Source organism: Odontesthes bonariensis, chromosome 10, assembly GCF_027942865.1.
Source record: "Odontesthes bonariensis isolate fOdoBon6 chromosome 10, fOdoBon6.hap1, whole genome shotgun sequence".
Taxonomy (NCBI): domain Eukaryota; kingdom Metazoa; phylum Chordata; class Actinopteri; order Atheriniformes; family Atherinopsidae; genus Odontesthes; species Odontesthes bonariensis.
This window is the reverse complement of record NC_134515.1, coordinates 28,575,295-28,591,886: the sequence shown is the minus strand read 5'-3', so window position 1 is coordinate 28,591,886 and position 16,592 is coordinate 28,575,295. Positions and strand designations below refer to the sequence as shown.

Genomic DNA, 16,592 nt, shown 5'->3' with positions numbered 1-16,592 from the left:
CAGTTGTAAACATCACACGAATAGTCAATTTGTACATAATCTAAGACTTAGTGCTTAAGTACAAAAAAAAAAAAGAAGAAGATATCTGACATTTGCTGTAGGCCATTCACGGCAATAATGTGCTTGATTCGTTTTTCCCTGGGTACAACGGTTTTTCTGCTCCTGTTCACATCCACGTGCAAGTATCACAAAAAGTTATTCATAGAAATATTGTGTCAAACAATTTATTCTTAAATTTCATACGAGACAGTTCTTTACCCGCAATCAACACAATGCAACTGTGAGGGGGCCACAGGAATGAGTTGGATTCAGTATTTATGACGGCCGTCTGAAAACGGCGGCACATTTTTGAGACCAAAGAGTCAACGGACAATTTTAAGTCATAGGAATAGAAGAAAAAAAAAAAATCATCATCATAAAAATACATATGACAAAATACATGGGAAAAGGATGGCCTATGGATTATTACGGGAGAGAAACTCAAGTAGAATATATAAAGTTTTAAAGCAAGTGAACATAATTCAGTTTGCATCTGAATGGACCAGAGAAGAAACTAGTGAAGCTATAGACATAGGTCCTACGCAGGAATCACGAGCAGGAATCGGCTGTGAACATTTTTCCTCCACGTTCCCAAAATAGGAGTCAACCTGCATCAACAAAAATACATACAAAAAAACAAAAGAACACAACATATAAATTAATTTTTATAAAAAAAATAAAAAGAAAAAAAAAGAAACAGCAGGCCAACGTCTTGATTGAGGAGGAGAGGCGTGATGGGAATAAAGGACGGAGAATCTAAAGCTTGTTATGCGCGCCCTATTAATCTCTTAAAGTCGGCCGGCGAGCTGAGAAAGCAACAATCACTGCACTTGTGTGGAAAAAAGGAATACTAGTAAGTAATCATCTCCAAGTTTTTTTCCCCTCTCTTTAAAGAATTACAAAGAAACTGCATCCTGTGCATGTGACAAACTGAGTCTGGAAAAAGCGTCAGGTGCAGCTGGTGCAGTTCCTCTTAAGCTACATGCCGCATTGCTTCCTTATCAACACTGTATATACAACACACATCAAATCACTTCAGCCTACTTACCCTGAAGATCTGAGTGGAATTAAAAGTCGAGTGCACGAGCTTCAGGCTTCCAGACCAAGCAGCTCCACGTCGAAGGTGAGGGTGGCATTCGGTGGGATGATCCCTGGGTGACCTTTGCTGCCATACGCAAAGTCTGGCGAGCAGATAAGCTTTGCCCGCTGGCCTACACTCATCTGTGGGAGACACGGAAACATTTCACACTGCTTTTGAAAGTGGATTAAACTACACGTAGCAGCGATATTTCAAGCAAAGACTGCGTCACAGTAGTGCAAACATATAGAACCCCGTCTCCAAAAAAAAAAAAACGTTTACCTCTTCGTCGCGTTACATCTTCTATTAAAAACACTGTTCGTGTGAACCGAGGAGACCGACTATATGAAATAGCTATTCAGCTTCTTCACAGTTGAGGCTTAAATATCATTCAGGATTAATGGTGCCTTCACAAAAGGTGCAAGTTAAGCCACGTCCTGTGTTTGAATACTCCCCCACGCTGTCATGGACGTTGACCTTTGAAGGGGTTCCCTGGTAATGAGCTGGGCGAGTCCCTTCCTCATCCCCGAGGACGTGGCATCCATGATCCATGATTCCAAAGTGTGGCCGAGTATAGCAGCAGAGTTCTTTGTTTACAGAAACTTCAATCGACTTTGAATCTTTTAACAATGAAAAATACACTGTAGATGGAATCTCAGATGCGCTTTTTAAGCTCACGTCATTGTTCAGGGGCATGAACCGGTTTTCAGAGTGAGCTGAACAAGCGTCACACGGGGCTCCATACTTGGGAGTGCACCACACACGGACATCCTTGTCTTATGTTTACAATTCATGCTCACAGATATTTAAACAACCTCTTTCTCTGAGAACAAAAACAGCATTGTGTACACAGGACTTTAACGAGGACGAGGAGACAATATTCTTATTCTCTCTGACCAATAAACGGCCCATCTGGCATAATAATGGTCTGTTCAGTATATCCTCAGCGTGCTAAAAACCTTGGCCGTGTTTAACACTTTTAAATGTACCTACCGGCGCATCAGTGTTAGTGAAAGTCGACAGTGTTCGTGGAGGTACTGATTTAGTTTAGATTGAGTTGATCTTACAGAAGGCAGCTGTATGTGGTGCAGTGCTGGAAGGTGTTTTTTCCACCACTACAGTTTAACACCACCATAAGCAACTACTACTACTACTACTACTACACAAGCCATCTTAACAGATGTGCTGCAGTTTAAGATAGGTGTATCCCCAAAAATGACAATGATACACTCTATAATGAGTTACACGGGAGTGGGTATCCTCAGTGAAAAGGAATTCTTCCTCACCTGAGCAACTCCTTCCTCCCAGCCACGGATAACCTCCTGGTGCCCAATCTTGAATTTAAACGGCTTCCCCCTGGACCTCGAAGAGTCGAACACTTTCCCATCTGCCAGTGTTCCTGAAAGCAGAAGAAAAAAGAACGAGGGGTCAAGAAAGCGAAGCTGGTTAGCGACTTTGAGGGGCAGAGCTCGACAAAATTAGCTTGGCTCAGTGTTCAGCGCCAGGCAGCCTTCAAAAAGTCTCCAGAGCTAGCGTTAGCAGGCTAGCATCATGGGACCGTTTAGCTTAAATTGGGTGGGCGGGTGGGGGCTGACAGCTGCTACAGTATCGTTAGCTCAACTATTTCTTTGTCCCTACAATAAAGACAAGTCATGTCCGCTTAAGTTATTAAGAACCTGACAGGAGTAGGCGAGCAAACGCCCGGCTTTAGCATCATCTTAGCTGATGTTAGCCAAAAAGACAGTACGGGCAATTTGTTACACAGAGTATAAGTGATAGCTGCAATGCTAACCGAGAGGAGCAGCTCTGGACAACCAGCTGTTGTTAGCTCAAACAAACTGTTTCGACTTCGATAGTTTCCCCCCGCGCGCAAACAATTACATTTAACCACATCTAATGACTACCAGGACAGATTTAGCTCAATTTGGCCTCAAACAGAAAACATCTAAATCTTGGAGTAGCCTTCACACTCACCGACATAGTGCACCACGACGCGCTGCCCCTTCTTCGGGAATGTTTGTCCTAATAGGATGAGAAAATGGACAAAGCATTGTTTAACAATGACCTCCACAGTCTTTCGATCAAATTAAGTAGTACGCTAAAAAAGAAGAAGAAGCAAGAGTCACAATTCCTACCATCGCCTGGAGTTATTGTCTCAATTTCAACTCCCATTTTCGCTCTACAGTATCCTTCCTTCCTCTCGACCACCCTACAATACTCGCAGCGGAAGGAGGAGGCTGGGGCGGCCTGCTGACGAACGGGCGGACATGGATGGACAAAAATGAGCCACCTGATATATTATTATCATTATTAAAAAAAATAAAAAATTGATTCTACTCTTGAAATCTCTTGAAACTAAGCGTTGGCCCAAACGCAGAAGTAATTTGTGGAGCGTAAAACTGAAATAAAGGCAACTTGTTTTCAACCTTAGTATTAATACCAACCAATTCAGAAGGAGCCTTCTATAAGGGGTCCCTAGGATTAAAATAGTATAAGAGCCCCGACTTATCACATGGGGACCAAGATACCCAGACTGAAGCGGACTCAAAATAAGAACAAACTACACATTTATGCTTGTTCTGACTTCTTTATGTATCTTTTTATGGACCTCTTGTCATTTTGCCTCCTGCTTTAGCCATTTAGTCATTTTCTCAAATTTAAGTCTCTTTTTGAAACTCATTTTGGTTGTTGAATGTCTTTATATTTCTGGAAGAAGACCCAGGGACCCCTGACACGTTGGGTCCAGTGGTCCTGTAGGCCCACTCCGTAATGTGCAGTAGTCACAGCAGCCACATCTAAGTTTTGATATAGAAGTATTTACTAGATTTCCCACCTTTACACCAAACTATCCATCCCAGCAAGTCCCTTTACAATGTCCTGGAACCTTCTTGTTGGCAGCAGTGTTTATAGTTCCACATATTTGTATCATTTGATATAAAACTTTGTTTTTTGTTTAAATTATATTTTTGTGTTGACCCCCATTTCAACCACCAAGGAAATTGTAATACTGACATATGCTGATATTATATGTTTTGGAGAAATACCTTTATACAAACCAGTACTTGCTCACATTCAACTCACAACTGATTAAACGGTCACTGTGGTCAAACAAATGTGTGTTTTTTGACACGTTGATGTTGTAACCACATTTTCTGCCGCACTGAAAAGTGGATCCAGATTACAAATAAATCCTTTTGATCACATTCGAGCTGACTGGACTAGTTTCTGAGGCTTTTTACATATGAAATCCTGACAGTTTGACACCCATTGTGTCACAAAGAAAGCTCTCCGGGTGGAAATATGAGGGCTGTCGATGGAAAACTGCACAAATGTTGCCAAAATGATTCGGCCAACGAATGAAAATGAACCAAAGAATCCCTACAGACAAAGGCTGACATGTGATGGAATTTGGTGATAAGACTGAATGTGTGCTCAGAGGTATTTGAGTCATTAAGAATAGGGCACTTTATGCAACATGTCAAGACACATTTTTATTTAAAAAAAAAAAAAAGCAAACATTTTCAAACCATTTATCTCAGCCACCATACATAGGAAAGTAGGAGAAGAAAAACACTCAAATAACATTGACAACACAATGATGATGATGGACCATCCGTTCTTAAGATCAGCTCCTTCATACCAGACGAGGAGGCGCCGTACACCAAAGCAAGTTCTGAGAGATGACGATGACATTAAGACACAGAGAGAGCAGATGAACAGAAAGATATGTGTCTGTAAATGTTCGTGGCTGTTTTTACCACGGGAAGAGAGCAGGCGACTTAGCTCAGGAGACTAACAGAAGTGAAAACTTAGAAGTGTGTGCGTAAGGGTTTTAACATTGCACTGCATCGCTGCTCCCTGTTATCCAAGTCGCCACAAGTAATGGGGGGAGAAAAAAAAAAAAAAAAAAAAAAAAAAAAAAGCAATAACAATAAATAAAACGGAGCAATTAACAGATGAGTTGCAATCAAACTCTAGACTTTCTTATGTTTTTGGGATTCATAAAAGCAGCGTCAAACTGCAACACTTCAGCAAAGATAATATCTGTTTATTAATCCATCAGAACTGAAATATTAGGTTATAAAAAATGTCATATTAATTAGTGCTAATAGACTAGTACACTTTGGACAGGTAAATTTTCTCAGTGTCTCAGTGTTGGGGTGACGGAGCCCCCTACACCCATGACACCTTGGATCGCACATGTGACCGATTCCCTGAAAGATTCACCCCCAGTCTCTCTTCTGCCGAGTGCTGGTAAGGACCGAGTATCTGCCTATGCAGCTGAGGGTTTATATTTGACGGAACGTGCGATGTTGACCTGCAGCTTTTTCCGGACGGTCTGTTTGAGACATTTGAACAGGTGGATGACTTTAGTGAGCAGTTTTTATCATGCTGACGGGAGCATGTTGAGGAATCGGCCTTGTTCAACGAGCTGGTCTTCAGGTTAGAACCCGATGCCACAATGGCAGGAGACTGCTGCAGCTCCATGCACTCTCGTGGGTCTGGTGATGATGCTGATGAAGGTGCCACTGGGCTAGATCAACAATAAAAAACAAATTATATCTTTATATATACACATACATATTTCTATATATTTCATATGAAAATACCTGAAAAGAAAATGCAATTAGTTTATTGCCCCAGACTTCTGAGTATGCATTTCTTTTAAACAAACCATAACAAAATATAATATTTCATGAATATATAACATAAATGAAAAGAAAAAAAAAAAAACTGGCAACAACAGCAGTAGGCAGAGGAGAGCATTACAAGATGGCACTCACATCTCACCATGCAACATGCTGTGAAGTACCTTCACATTCTCTATCAAAGTGGGGATCGGTGCATTCTGTCTTTATTTACAAAGAATGCCGACTATTTCGGAACAGGTCTTCTAAAATACCTAATTCACATGAAAGTAAATACGCATCCTAACTAAAATGTTGAACTACTGGTTTGATTTCCTACTGACCAAAAGCACAGCAATCTTAGCAACCTTTTTTCTTTGTTTAGCCAAGCCCAATGTTATGTGTACTGTCCAATCCTGAATCATTCAAAAACAACATGCGTGTGTAGTTCATCTGAAATGGGAAGTCTTACGACACTCACGGACACTTCTATTGGTGCTTATTTGGAAGTGGAATTTGAAATGTTTCCCACTGAACACAGCTGCTCAGTTTTGGGTCCCAACAAAGAGCGAAACAACAAGCTGAAATCTGTTATATAGCCAAGGAAAACTTTGGATTCTGGGAAAAAAAAAAAAAAAAAAAAAAAAAAAAAATCCCCTTCAAACTGTCATTTTCATATTGTAATTTTATACATTTTAAAGCACAAGGCTGCTTCAAAGCTAACATTTCTGTTGCAGTTGGTGGCTTGATGTGTTGAAGAATAAAAAGAAAGAAAAGAAAAAAAAATCCTCCAAAAAGCCACCTACTGGAGCTGTTCCTGGAGCTGTGAGCGTCGTCTCTCATTGACTGGGTAGGTGTAAAAAAACACCATCCCTATCAGCAGAAGTGTGATGGGAGCTGGTGAGAACAGCACAATCAGAGCTGTCGCCACTCCGTCTCCATGGTTACACGCACCTGCCTTGTAGCCCACAATCCTGTAGACCAGCAGAGCAAGAAATATCAAACACGAAGTGATGCACACACACAAGAAATTAATGAGGTGCCCGGGTGAAGGCCTTACTGTAATGTCATGGTTGAGAGTCCAACAGACAGCCCTCCTGCCAGCTTACTGCAGAAGGCATAACCAGAGAAGAACAGAGGCTCCAGGTCTTTACAGGAGGGGTGTCTCAGAGCAAAGTCATCCACCACATCTGGGAGCATTGACCTGTAGCATGCACATCATAAACTGAGAGATCACAGTCAGTTTTTAACAAAACGTTCTGAAGATACATCGCTCGTGGAATGCTCCTCACTCGCCAGGGTCATGTGCTCCACATGCAGACTCTGTGCAAAGACTAGAATTCTTAGGCTCACCAGGGCAACAAGAACATGGTCGCCACACTGAAACCCATCAGAGTGCACATGGTGATGAAGACCGGCAGGTTACTGGGGACACAGGCAACTACGACCGCTGCTGGGATGAAGAGCTGAGACGGACACAAAAAGGCCCCGTGGGTAAGAAGAATATTCACGAAGCAGAAAAATAATCTTCTTTCGGATTTCTCACCGATAGTCCGATGAAAAGTGTGGTCTTTTTTCCAATTCTCAGAAGAACTATTTGCCACAGAGGAACTGCTACTGATGCAGAAACCTATGGAAAGAAGAAAAGATTTTCAATTTAAAAAACATATTCAGAGAAAAACAAACAAACAAACAAACATCTGAACTGCTGCATTTACAACCTCCTTGCTGCGTAGTGTTTGTAGTATAGTTGCATTTTACCAGTAAGACCAGCAGGAGGAGCTGGAACTGGGATCCCAGCCCGGCCGCGTGACTGCAGAACAGTGCAAAGTTGCCCAAAGACATCTTAGACGGAATGGACAAGGAACAAGAAAGTGACAGATGTTATCAAATACATCCGTGAGTTTGGAAATGACAAAAATAATAAACCAAGAAACAAAATGTGTTGATTAGACAACAAATCTCTCTGTGTTCTGCTTTGACAAACGCATCACAGCCGTGCTGAGCATAAAGTGTACCTGAAAGGCAAGTACGCTGAACACAAAGCCGAGCACGAGCCTTTGGTAGGGGACGTGGGATATCAGCATCTTTAGCGAGTTCAGATAGGATGGTCGCATTTTGTCAGAGCAGAGAGGAGCTGGGGGAAGGGAAAAATAGATATAAGGGAATTACTTTCAGGGAGAGATGTCAGATGTGTGGCTAAAAAAAACAAAACAAAAGAAAATGTGCGTCCTCTTCTAATTCTAGGCTCATAGATATCAGCAGTCATAGAAAATCATCAAGTATTAAAATTAGGTGAATGAAACCTCACATGAACACATAAATAACTTAATTGAATGAAGTCAAAATGTAGAGGAAGAGTGAAAAATACAAGTGCTTCATTAGCTTTAGCAATAACTTGAGGCAGTTTCTGTGTGATGTATGGTGCGCTTTCGTTTTCACACGACTGGATCTTTAAATTACAGTGATTAACCGTTTTATTTTTAGGGGTTTGAATGCTGCTGTGTCTGACTAACTCACCCCGCTCCTCCCTCACGCCGAAGAAGAGAACCACGCTGCAGAGGAAAAACAAGGCACCCATGACCAGGGCAGAGACCAGAAAAGCCTTTTGCTGGAGGGGGGGGCATAAAGAAAACACAGAACTGGTGAAAAAAAGCATACAAAACTCATGAAAAGAGGCATACAAACGCAGGTCAAAAGTCCGGATTAGAATTTTTTTTAACCTTGCTCTCAAACTGTGTCAAGTTACTCCATTTTAAAAATGTTATTTATGGGCATTATGATTAACACTAGTGTTTAACTTGTGGTTAAAGGAATGCCTTCATAAGCACTCGCATAAACACAGTCTTGCTAAGGGTTTAAATGAGAGCATGTAACTGTGCCTGGGACAAATATGTGCAGCTGCAACAAGAAATAGTTACCTTATCACAGTAAAACCAGCGGGAAAGATAATATTTGCACAAGTGAGCTTTGGGAGTGGTTGGAGGCGTACGGACAGAGTCAGGTAGGCTGTTGCCACAAGAAGTCTTTTTTTAAGCTAAACATATTTATGTGGCATACCATCATTGTACTGAGTCTCAATTAGCTGTAATAATTAGTTTTGACAAATACAAACCATATCCAGAGCTGAATGCTTAAGGTCGGTTCCCATAGACTACTACTAACCTTTGACCATAGTTTTGACCCTCAAAAAGCCCCTAAACGTTTGAGGCACACCATTTTGGTCCCCAATAAGCTTCTCAAACACGTTTCTCAAAGCCCACAAACACACCTCCATCACTTCGGAGGACAGTACATTGACTTACATTCATTTCCAGGAGTTACCCTGACGTGAGCCCAGACCTTAAACCAAGTCTAAAATCTATGGACTTCTCTCTTCAAGCTTCGGTGGATGTGATTATGACTAATGGGGACTTGCTTTTTGTCTCCAAGAGGAGCATTTAAAAAGACTCTTTCTGTAAAAGAATAAGCAAATGATTGTGGAAATATAATGTCAAATAAATATGACGAAAGATAACAGAATAAAAAACAATGGGTACGTGTCAAAATAGAAAAACAAATTTGGTAAATTTAAAAAAAAAAAAAAAAAAAATGTTGGTAAGATAAGTAGAAGCATGCGCATGTCACAGTTGAACGCACAACAATACCTACGTCGAGCCAAGAACAGTAAATTACAGTGCAACAGGATCTCCCAGGGTGTAGGGGAGTGCAGTGCCAACACAAAGCGGTTTGGCTGGGTACCGTTTCCTGTAGCGACGCAGCTTGTGGTGCAGATGTGCTCTGAGGTGTTTGATGGGCCTGGTCCAGCTGCTCACAGGCCTCCTGCTTCTCCGTGTTGTACACCGACACAACTTGTCCCTGAATTACTGAAGCCAGCAGCATCGCCATCATCTCCACACTCATTCCTAGCCGAAAGGATGATAGAAATGCAAAAGAGGTCGGAATTTTTGTTTGGCTTCAAGGGATTCTGAGACGTGAGGCAGTGGGTGAGCGTGGTTATTCCTACTGTAGGCGGTGGCAGAGTCTCTGTCCCTCTGGTGCCCCCCCAGGAACATGTTCAGTGAGACGTAGGGGACGTTATAGCACTGTTCAGAGGACAGGAGGAAAACATGATGCAGGCCGACTCTACACGAGACGTGTGAAACCCAGTAGCCATGGTAATGCGGCCTGGTGCAAATGGCAGCAGATACAGTGACAAGAGCTTGAATAAGGGCAACTGGACTTGTTCTTGGATCTTAAAGACGTTTCACCTCTTATCTGAAAGGCTTCTTCAGTTCTAAACTAGATGGTGGGGAGTGTCAGCTTATAAGCAGAGTATAACAGGATATGTATTGCAATTCCACATGTGGCAGGAGTCTTAGAGAAACTTAGAAGGATCTTCTCCAAACATAATGTGTACTTTCAAACCCAAGAACACCCTCAGGCAGAGACCAAAGTACAAGCACCCAAATCTATAAAGATGACACAGCTGCCCTTATTCAAGCTCTTATGGTCACCATGACCCGGATGACTGAGAATCTTCATCAACATGCTGTCACCAGAAGTCCAAGTCCAAGCAGCAAAGCTGCAGGAAGGGATTAACTTTTGTTCCAATCCATCTCCTTTTTAAACTTTTTTTTTCCTAAAAGTGTTTGAGCAGAAATAACGGTACACCTAAAAAGATGAAATTTCAGTCAGTCACGACATAGTCCCAAATATCCGCCACTATACAGACACCGAAGGACTTTTTTCTGATCTTTGAGTTATTGAATCAGTTGAACTTCATTTTTTAAACGGAGCAGGTGAACTGCAGCCAGCACTGCTTTTTGGAAGATGGTGGAGGCCAAAAAGTTTGGAAACCACAAGTTTAGTCCAGGTATTTCAAAACCTTTCAAACAAATGGCGCCAAACATGAGTGAAACTGACTCAAAGTTAAACTGTAAACTTAAGCAGAAAGTTTTACTGTGAATATATAGTGGAAAAGTCTAAATAAATGATTTTCTTTCTTGACCAACTTAACTTTACTTAAAAAAAAAAATACAAAGACATTTCTAATTTGATGCCAGCAGCACACTGAAAAAAAAAAAAAAAAAAAAGAAAAAAGTGGTGAGAGAGTCAATAAATGGAAACACTCCCGTTTAGAGCAGGTGCCTCAACTGAATGTACTTGGCTACTTTCCCACCGCTTCTAAACGAGCACATACGTACACTCATGAGTGTCTCGAAGAGGCAGGCCGCCACGAGGAACCAAAGCACGCAGGCAGCCTCTGACATCGAGTCTGTTGGCACAAACCACAGCATCACGTACGACAGGACAGTGAACGGGGTGGAAATGACCAACCTGTGAGATAAACAGTGATGGATATATTCTGAATACAGCTCAGGAGGATGAACGGAGGCCAAATTCAAGATGAGGAGCGACTCAAAGGCGCAGCCAAACCAACCGACCAGGGAGTGAGTTTGCCGACCGGTGTCCAGTTACTGCAGCTCACCAGATATCCAATCAGAGGGTCTGTCACAGCATCCCAGGCTCGACTCAAAAATAAGATCATGGACACATAGAAGGCCTCCATCTGTGAAGATTTTTTTTCATCACTTTCAAACTGATGTGTTTATCTCGAAAGTGAGAGCTGTCCACAGGTCCGTACTGAGAGGGTTACAGATAATCTTTGCAAGTGTAAAAAAAACAATTTGGACTTTTACCTGTACAACATCCAGAAGGAATATCTGCAGGGAAATACCTATAGCTGCCGTGGTCATCTGGTACGGGACCCCACCCACAGCATAACACACCTTCCTGACCAAAGGAATCCCCCCGGACCCCTGCGAGGACCAGCGAGGGGAGCAGACAGGAAGCTCTGTTAGTTAGGTGATTCATAGCTTTATTTCATGCACTCAATCAGACAGCCGTGTTGTATCTTGATGTTTGGATGCGTCATCTTTACAGTCGCCCGCTGTGAAAATGGGAGAAGCCGGACATTCAGCACGAGTGCAGCTGTGAAAGGAGGCGGCTCTGTCCAGCGCGGTTTTCCCAGAAATGGGAAACCTGTGTCATTTGCTTTCATACCTAAGCTTGTATCATCAATCTCAAGTCACGTGTAAAGAGAAATGCTGCTTACCAAATGAGGCATGGAAGGAAGGACAGAAGGACAAATGATTTTCTGTTGGAAAAGCTGTAACACTGAGTGGATCTTTTAAGCGTTTTAGCTGAAATGTCCCAGAGAAGCGCCAACAAAACGTGGTGGAACACGAATGCGAAATCAAGAGACCACGTCTTACCCTCTGCTGACCGTCGCTGCATGACTCCTCAGTCTGCTTTGATAAGAGACGTCTTAATATCTGGAGCCGATTCGTAAAGTTCCCAAAACAACTCATTGTCTGACGGCAGGAAAAAGAATGTTGAAGGGGAACCACTGTGTAAGCACTAATAGCTCTCTCTAAGCACACAGAGCTGTACTTAAGTCCCATTCGTGTGAAACTGGAATCTGGTTGAGCAGCTCTTTTGTGTTTGCAAGTGTTCCTAAGCGCTTTACCTGCTCATCTTACACTCATTAAAAGTGACTGGCTGTGGTAGATCTGCTTTAAATGACAGGGGGAAAAAAACTCAATGCAAACATCTCAAGTGAGATGAATAATGGTGACATGTGAACACACTGTAATATGCGGATTATTCGAGTCGCACTCAGCTCACATAAAAAGAGTCTAAGAATTTCTAAATGTGCAAAACAAGTTTGGGAAATATTCTGAGTTGATCATTACAGGGGCTCAGTGTTCCAACAGACTCCCGCCTCTTTGGTTCTGTCTTTGTTGAAACTGCAGATATCCCTGCGCTGCAGGACAAAGCCCAACAGTACGGACCGTGCTGACCTCTTGTGGATCTCCTGTGATATTTTCCTCCATCAAATGAAGCCCGTCGATTCCATCGTCATTCTTCTGTCCCGTGAAAGAGTGAGCAAAGTGTTGGCCTTTCTTTTTTAATCTTTACAAGACAAATAGATAGAGATAGAGGTAAGATACTCAAAACAAGTGGCATTTTAATTATTCAAATTATCAGATAAAAGCACACCTGTGACATGGAAGACATCGTCACACCTGCACGTTTATCACTTCTTCACGAGCAATGACATTTGAATCATCAGTTGCACGGTAGCTGCCAAAGATTAACACCTGCTAAGATGACGACATGCGAGGCAGGCCTTCTCTTTGCTTGAGAGAGCACTGGGTTAAATAAAGAAATTCCCAAGAAGCCCAAAATTTCATCAGAGGATGTGCAGGTAACTCTGCAGCTGTTGGGGGTATCTAAGTGTATGCATCTACTGTCGGAAACGGCATATTTGACCTGCAAAAAACACCCAAAATTAGCTGAAACTATAGCTGGACAGTGGAAATAATTACAAACGTGGACCTTTAAACAGGATTAGGATCCTCCTCAAGACTAACAATCCACAAAGAAATGGGTCTAAAAGACTAAATGGAGACCCACATATAAAAGCTGTGAATGTGTGAAGGAATTTAGAAAGTCAGAGTGGTCAAAATGTCCAGCAAGCTGATGTCAGAGGCAGTTCAGGCTAAGGAGCACAAGAGGTGATCTCTTCTAAAAAGCTTCTGAGGACAAGAGTCTACTTCCACGGGTGAAAATGATTTACGGTTCAGTGCGATCCTCTAAAACAAACAGAGAAAACCAAACAGTATTGCTTGCACCACGTCAGCTTTAATGCCGTCCACTTACAGCACAGTGTTACCCGTTGAGCATTTAAGTCACTTCGATGTGAGGCGGCTGCGATTACAGCATCACCGGCCCTGAATACGAGATTCACAACAAAGTCAAAATAACACAAAAAGACCTGAACAAGATTTTCATCATCAAAAACAAAAGAATGGAACCACCTCACAGTGGAAAACAGAGTCCCATTCCATATCTCAGTTTACTGCGAGTCTAATTAACAGGACCCTGTCACTCCAGGAATGATCAGAATTTATGTTGAAAAAGAAAATTAAAGCTCACAGGCTGTTCAGCACCGTGCTACAAATGGGTGCTCTTTGTTGTGTTGTCCTTGTCCTGTCGGAGTCCATAGAGCCATTTGATCACCCTTGCATTTCTCTCAATGACAGAAATGCCGTAAGGAACACGATCGGCAGCTTTGCCAGCATCTTCATCCTCCTCCTCGTCTTCACCATCTCTGTTAGAGCCCGCACACTCGGACCCCGGAGCGCTAACGCTGCGAAAACGAGCGAGCGACACGATGTCGGAGCTCGAAGCAGTCAGCTCCTGCAGGTCCGCCGGGTCCAAGCCGCACAGGTTGAAGAAGCGCTCCAGCTCAGTTCCGGCACGCGAGTACCGATCGCTCATGTCCGACTTGGATCGGGTCAAAGAGCGGCGCTTCCGAGAGCTGGAGGAGGACAAACGGGTGATTGCCGGGGAAGGTGGTGGGATAGCAGGGAAGCCGGGGGGAGCAGGGGCCGGCGTCTCAGCGGCAGGGGAGGCGTCAGGTTTTGACGGAACAACAACTGGTTTTAGGGGAGAGGAACCCGGGGTTGTTCTGGGGTGGAAGACACGCAGGTTTGACACAGCCTGGTGGAGCAAAAACTGGGAATGTAAAGGCTGGAGGGGCTGGCGTATGAACTGTGGCGGTCTGCAGGACGTCCTCACAGGACCAGCCTGAGGCATGACGTCCACTCTGCGCACGGTCCCTGCAGCTGGAGCCCCAGGAGAGCTCGGACCCTCAACCCTGGCAGGTCCAGATGCTTTTAATCTCACCTTAGCCGGGCTGCACCAGTCAGGACGTGGAGGTGGGCGTGGTTTCTCCTTTACCTGCTGAGCACCTGCAGGGGGTTTGCAAGGGGAGTGGTGCGCAGTGGCAGCGCGATCAGGAGCTTTGCTGTCTTCGGACCCAGTAGCTGTACTGGACTGCGGTCCGTCGGTGACATCACAAATGAGGTTACTCAGGTGCTCCAAGTTGAGCTGGACTCCCTCTTGCTTTGCCTTTGTTTGGGTGGGAGTCTTTCTGGTGGGCCGCAGAGGCGTGCTAGGGTTTAGCAGGGGCTTCAGCACCTCGGGCGGTCTGACTGGCTGCCGTTTGGAAAGAGCCACCTGACTCTTGACATATTTAGCCTTGTCTGCCTCCAGTCTCTCAACAGCACTCTGCTTTGGCCTAACTGCTGCGGTTGGGCTTCTCCTGTAGAAATCTGGTCCCACTGGGCCCTTAGGCCGCAAGCGTGGCGGTGAAACTACAACAGCGGCCCTCGCTGGTTGCCTCGCCGGGTTTTGGAGCGTCTCCACGGGCATTTTGTCTCCTGGTATTGTAGCCGTACTTGCCCACTTTCTGTTTACAGTTTTTTATAGCCACCTTGGAATAGAAGCCCCGAGTTTGATCCTTTATCTGTGCCTCTGCATGGCTGTCTCACGATCATTGTCGGGGCACCAAGAGGAGATGAAATCCCATTTTCTCAGCCGAACTCTTCTGGCTTCCTGTGGATAACAAACACATCAGAGCGGAAAGATTTAGAATCAAGAACTTAAATGAGGAGTCAATAAAAACCTTCAGAGACTTTAGTCCACAAACTCCACAAAGACCCTACACCCATAAACCCGTTCATTTACAACTCCAGCCAATCGCTCTCCGGCAGCCTTTCTCCAACTAACAAGTTCATTGGCTGTCGGCACAAGTCGGACAATTAGTCACAGCCATCCATCTCTCTGCAGACAAACACACAATAAAACTGACACTTCATTTTCAGCTTGAAGAAGGCCTGTGAAAAGAGTGGTATAACAAGTGTGTGTGTGTGTGTGTGTGTGTGTGTGAGAGAGAGGGGTGATGGGGAGGTGCACCAGAACAGCTGTCAACAAGCCATTGTCTGGAGGCAATACAGAGCAGATCACACACACCAACAGCTGCTATGGGAACAATGACTCCTCATCTTTAAATAAAGCAGCAAGTAGCCAGGGTTCGTAGGAGCACCGAAAGCCTCTGCGGGACAAACTGAAACAAAAACGTAAAGCTCAACTTATCAGTTATATTGGCTTCGCGTGGCAAACATCAGGAACTCTTTCTGTACTTCTGCTTCTAAGCACAGCAAGGGAGTCTAAAATATGCTTCAGTCTGCATGTGCCAGTCAAATTCTCCAAATATTTGCCATTCCAGCCTGAGCCGGGCCAAACTCCTGCTGACAGAGCTATGAAACTTTCAGTACCCCCCAGTCTCACCTGCCTTTTAAGTGTCTCGACCTCAAAAAGCAAAGTGATCTCCCTTTACCATCGAGGAGATCCAGCACCACAAAGTATTAGTTACACACAGACTGATGGGTTACACAGCAAAGGGGAATGTCAGGAGGTGGGTCACACAAACAAAAATAGAGCTACTAATGTAACGTTTCAAAGTCAACTGCTGGCGTGTTCTTGTGCTGAGGGTAAATGACAATCATGAAGTGAAACAGGAAGCTAGTTACACAAAGAAGAGCTGAAGGGCAGGTAAACAACGGCGACTTACACAGGTACGGCTGCTTCGAGGCCTACGCTGCAGACTTGCCTTGACAAGCCCAAGCCTACCTGTATGAAGAAGCCATTCAGTAGACAGTTAACTGAATGACTCCCTGTTTATCTTTCTTCAAAAAACTCACCTGCACAGTTGAAGTTGAGCTCCTGAGTCCCTGCTGGGGTTCTTGTTGGAGTCCAGCGAGCTCACGACGCTCTCCTCCCGCATAAGTTTGAACCCTCTCTCAGCAGCACAAGACAAACCTGTTTGACAACTCATGGGTGCTGCTACTGGCCCCGCCCCCTCCTGCTGATTGGGCCAATCAGACTTTTATAAGGAAACAAACTGAACTCTGACCGCGTGACCTCGCCGTTGTTTTATATTGCGAGCCAGACAT

General features: G+C 43.9%; 3 protein-coding genes across 3 annotated transcripts; all 3 read right to left on the bottom strand.

Moving 5' to 3' along the window:
* Positions 1 to 557: 557 nt before the first annotated feature.
* fkbp1aa (FKBP prolyl isomerase 1Aa) lies at positions 558 to 3,359 on the bottom strand. The gene is made up of 5 exons (XM_075475128.1): positions 3,253 to 3,359; positions 3,092 to 3,139; positions 2,404 to 2,516; positions 1,088 to 1,260; positions 558 to 647 (listed from the first exon to the last, which is right to left on the bottom strand). Exons 1-4 carry the CDS (start codon positions 3,287 to 3,289, stop codon positions 1,129 to 1,131), a joined length of 330 nt encoding a protein of 109 aa, XP_075331243.1. The 5' UTR covers positions 3,290 to 3,359; the 3' UTR covers positions 558 to 647; positions 1,088 to 1,128.
* Positions 3,360 to 4,599: 1,240 nt separating this feature from the next.
* mfsd2al2 (major facilitator superfamily domain containing 2a-like 2) lies at positions 4,600 to 12,222 on the bottom strand. Its single transcript, XM_075475758.1, has 14 exons — positions 12,003 to 12,222; positions 11,427 to 11,546; positions 11,172 to 11,296; positions 10,932 to 11,064; positions 9,752 to 9,830; positions 9,487 to 9,650; positions 8,266 to 8,356; positions 7,764 to 7,882; positions 7,507 to 7,590; positions 7,292 to 7,375; positions 7,099 to 7,211; positions 6,806 to 6,949; positions 6,552 to 6,719; positions 4,600 to 5,651 (listed from the first exon to the last, which is right to left on the bottom strand). Exons 1-14 carry the CDS (start codon positions 12,189 to 12,191, stop codon positions 5,291 to 5,293), a joined length of 1,974 nt encoding a protein of 657 aa, XP_075331873.1. The 5' UTR covers positions 12,192 to 12,222; the 3' UTR covers positions 4,600 to 5,290.
* Positions 12,223 to 13,414: 1,192 nt separating this feature from the next.
* fam110a (family with sequence similarity 110 member A) lies at positions 13,415 to 16,460 on the bottom strand. Its single transcript, XM_075475757.1, has 2 exons — positions 16,341 to 16,460; positions 13,415 to 15,192 (listed from the first exon to the last, which is right to left on the bottom strand). Exon 2 carries the CDS (start codon positions 15,007 to 15,009, stop codon positions 13,747 to 13,749), a length of 1,263 nt encoding a protein of 420 aa, XP_075331872.1. The 5' UTR covers positions 15,010 to 15,192; positions 16,341 to 16,460; the 3' UTR covers positions 13,415 to 13,746.
* Positions 16,461 to 16,592: the final 132 nt, after the last annotated feature.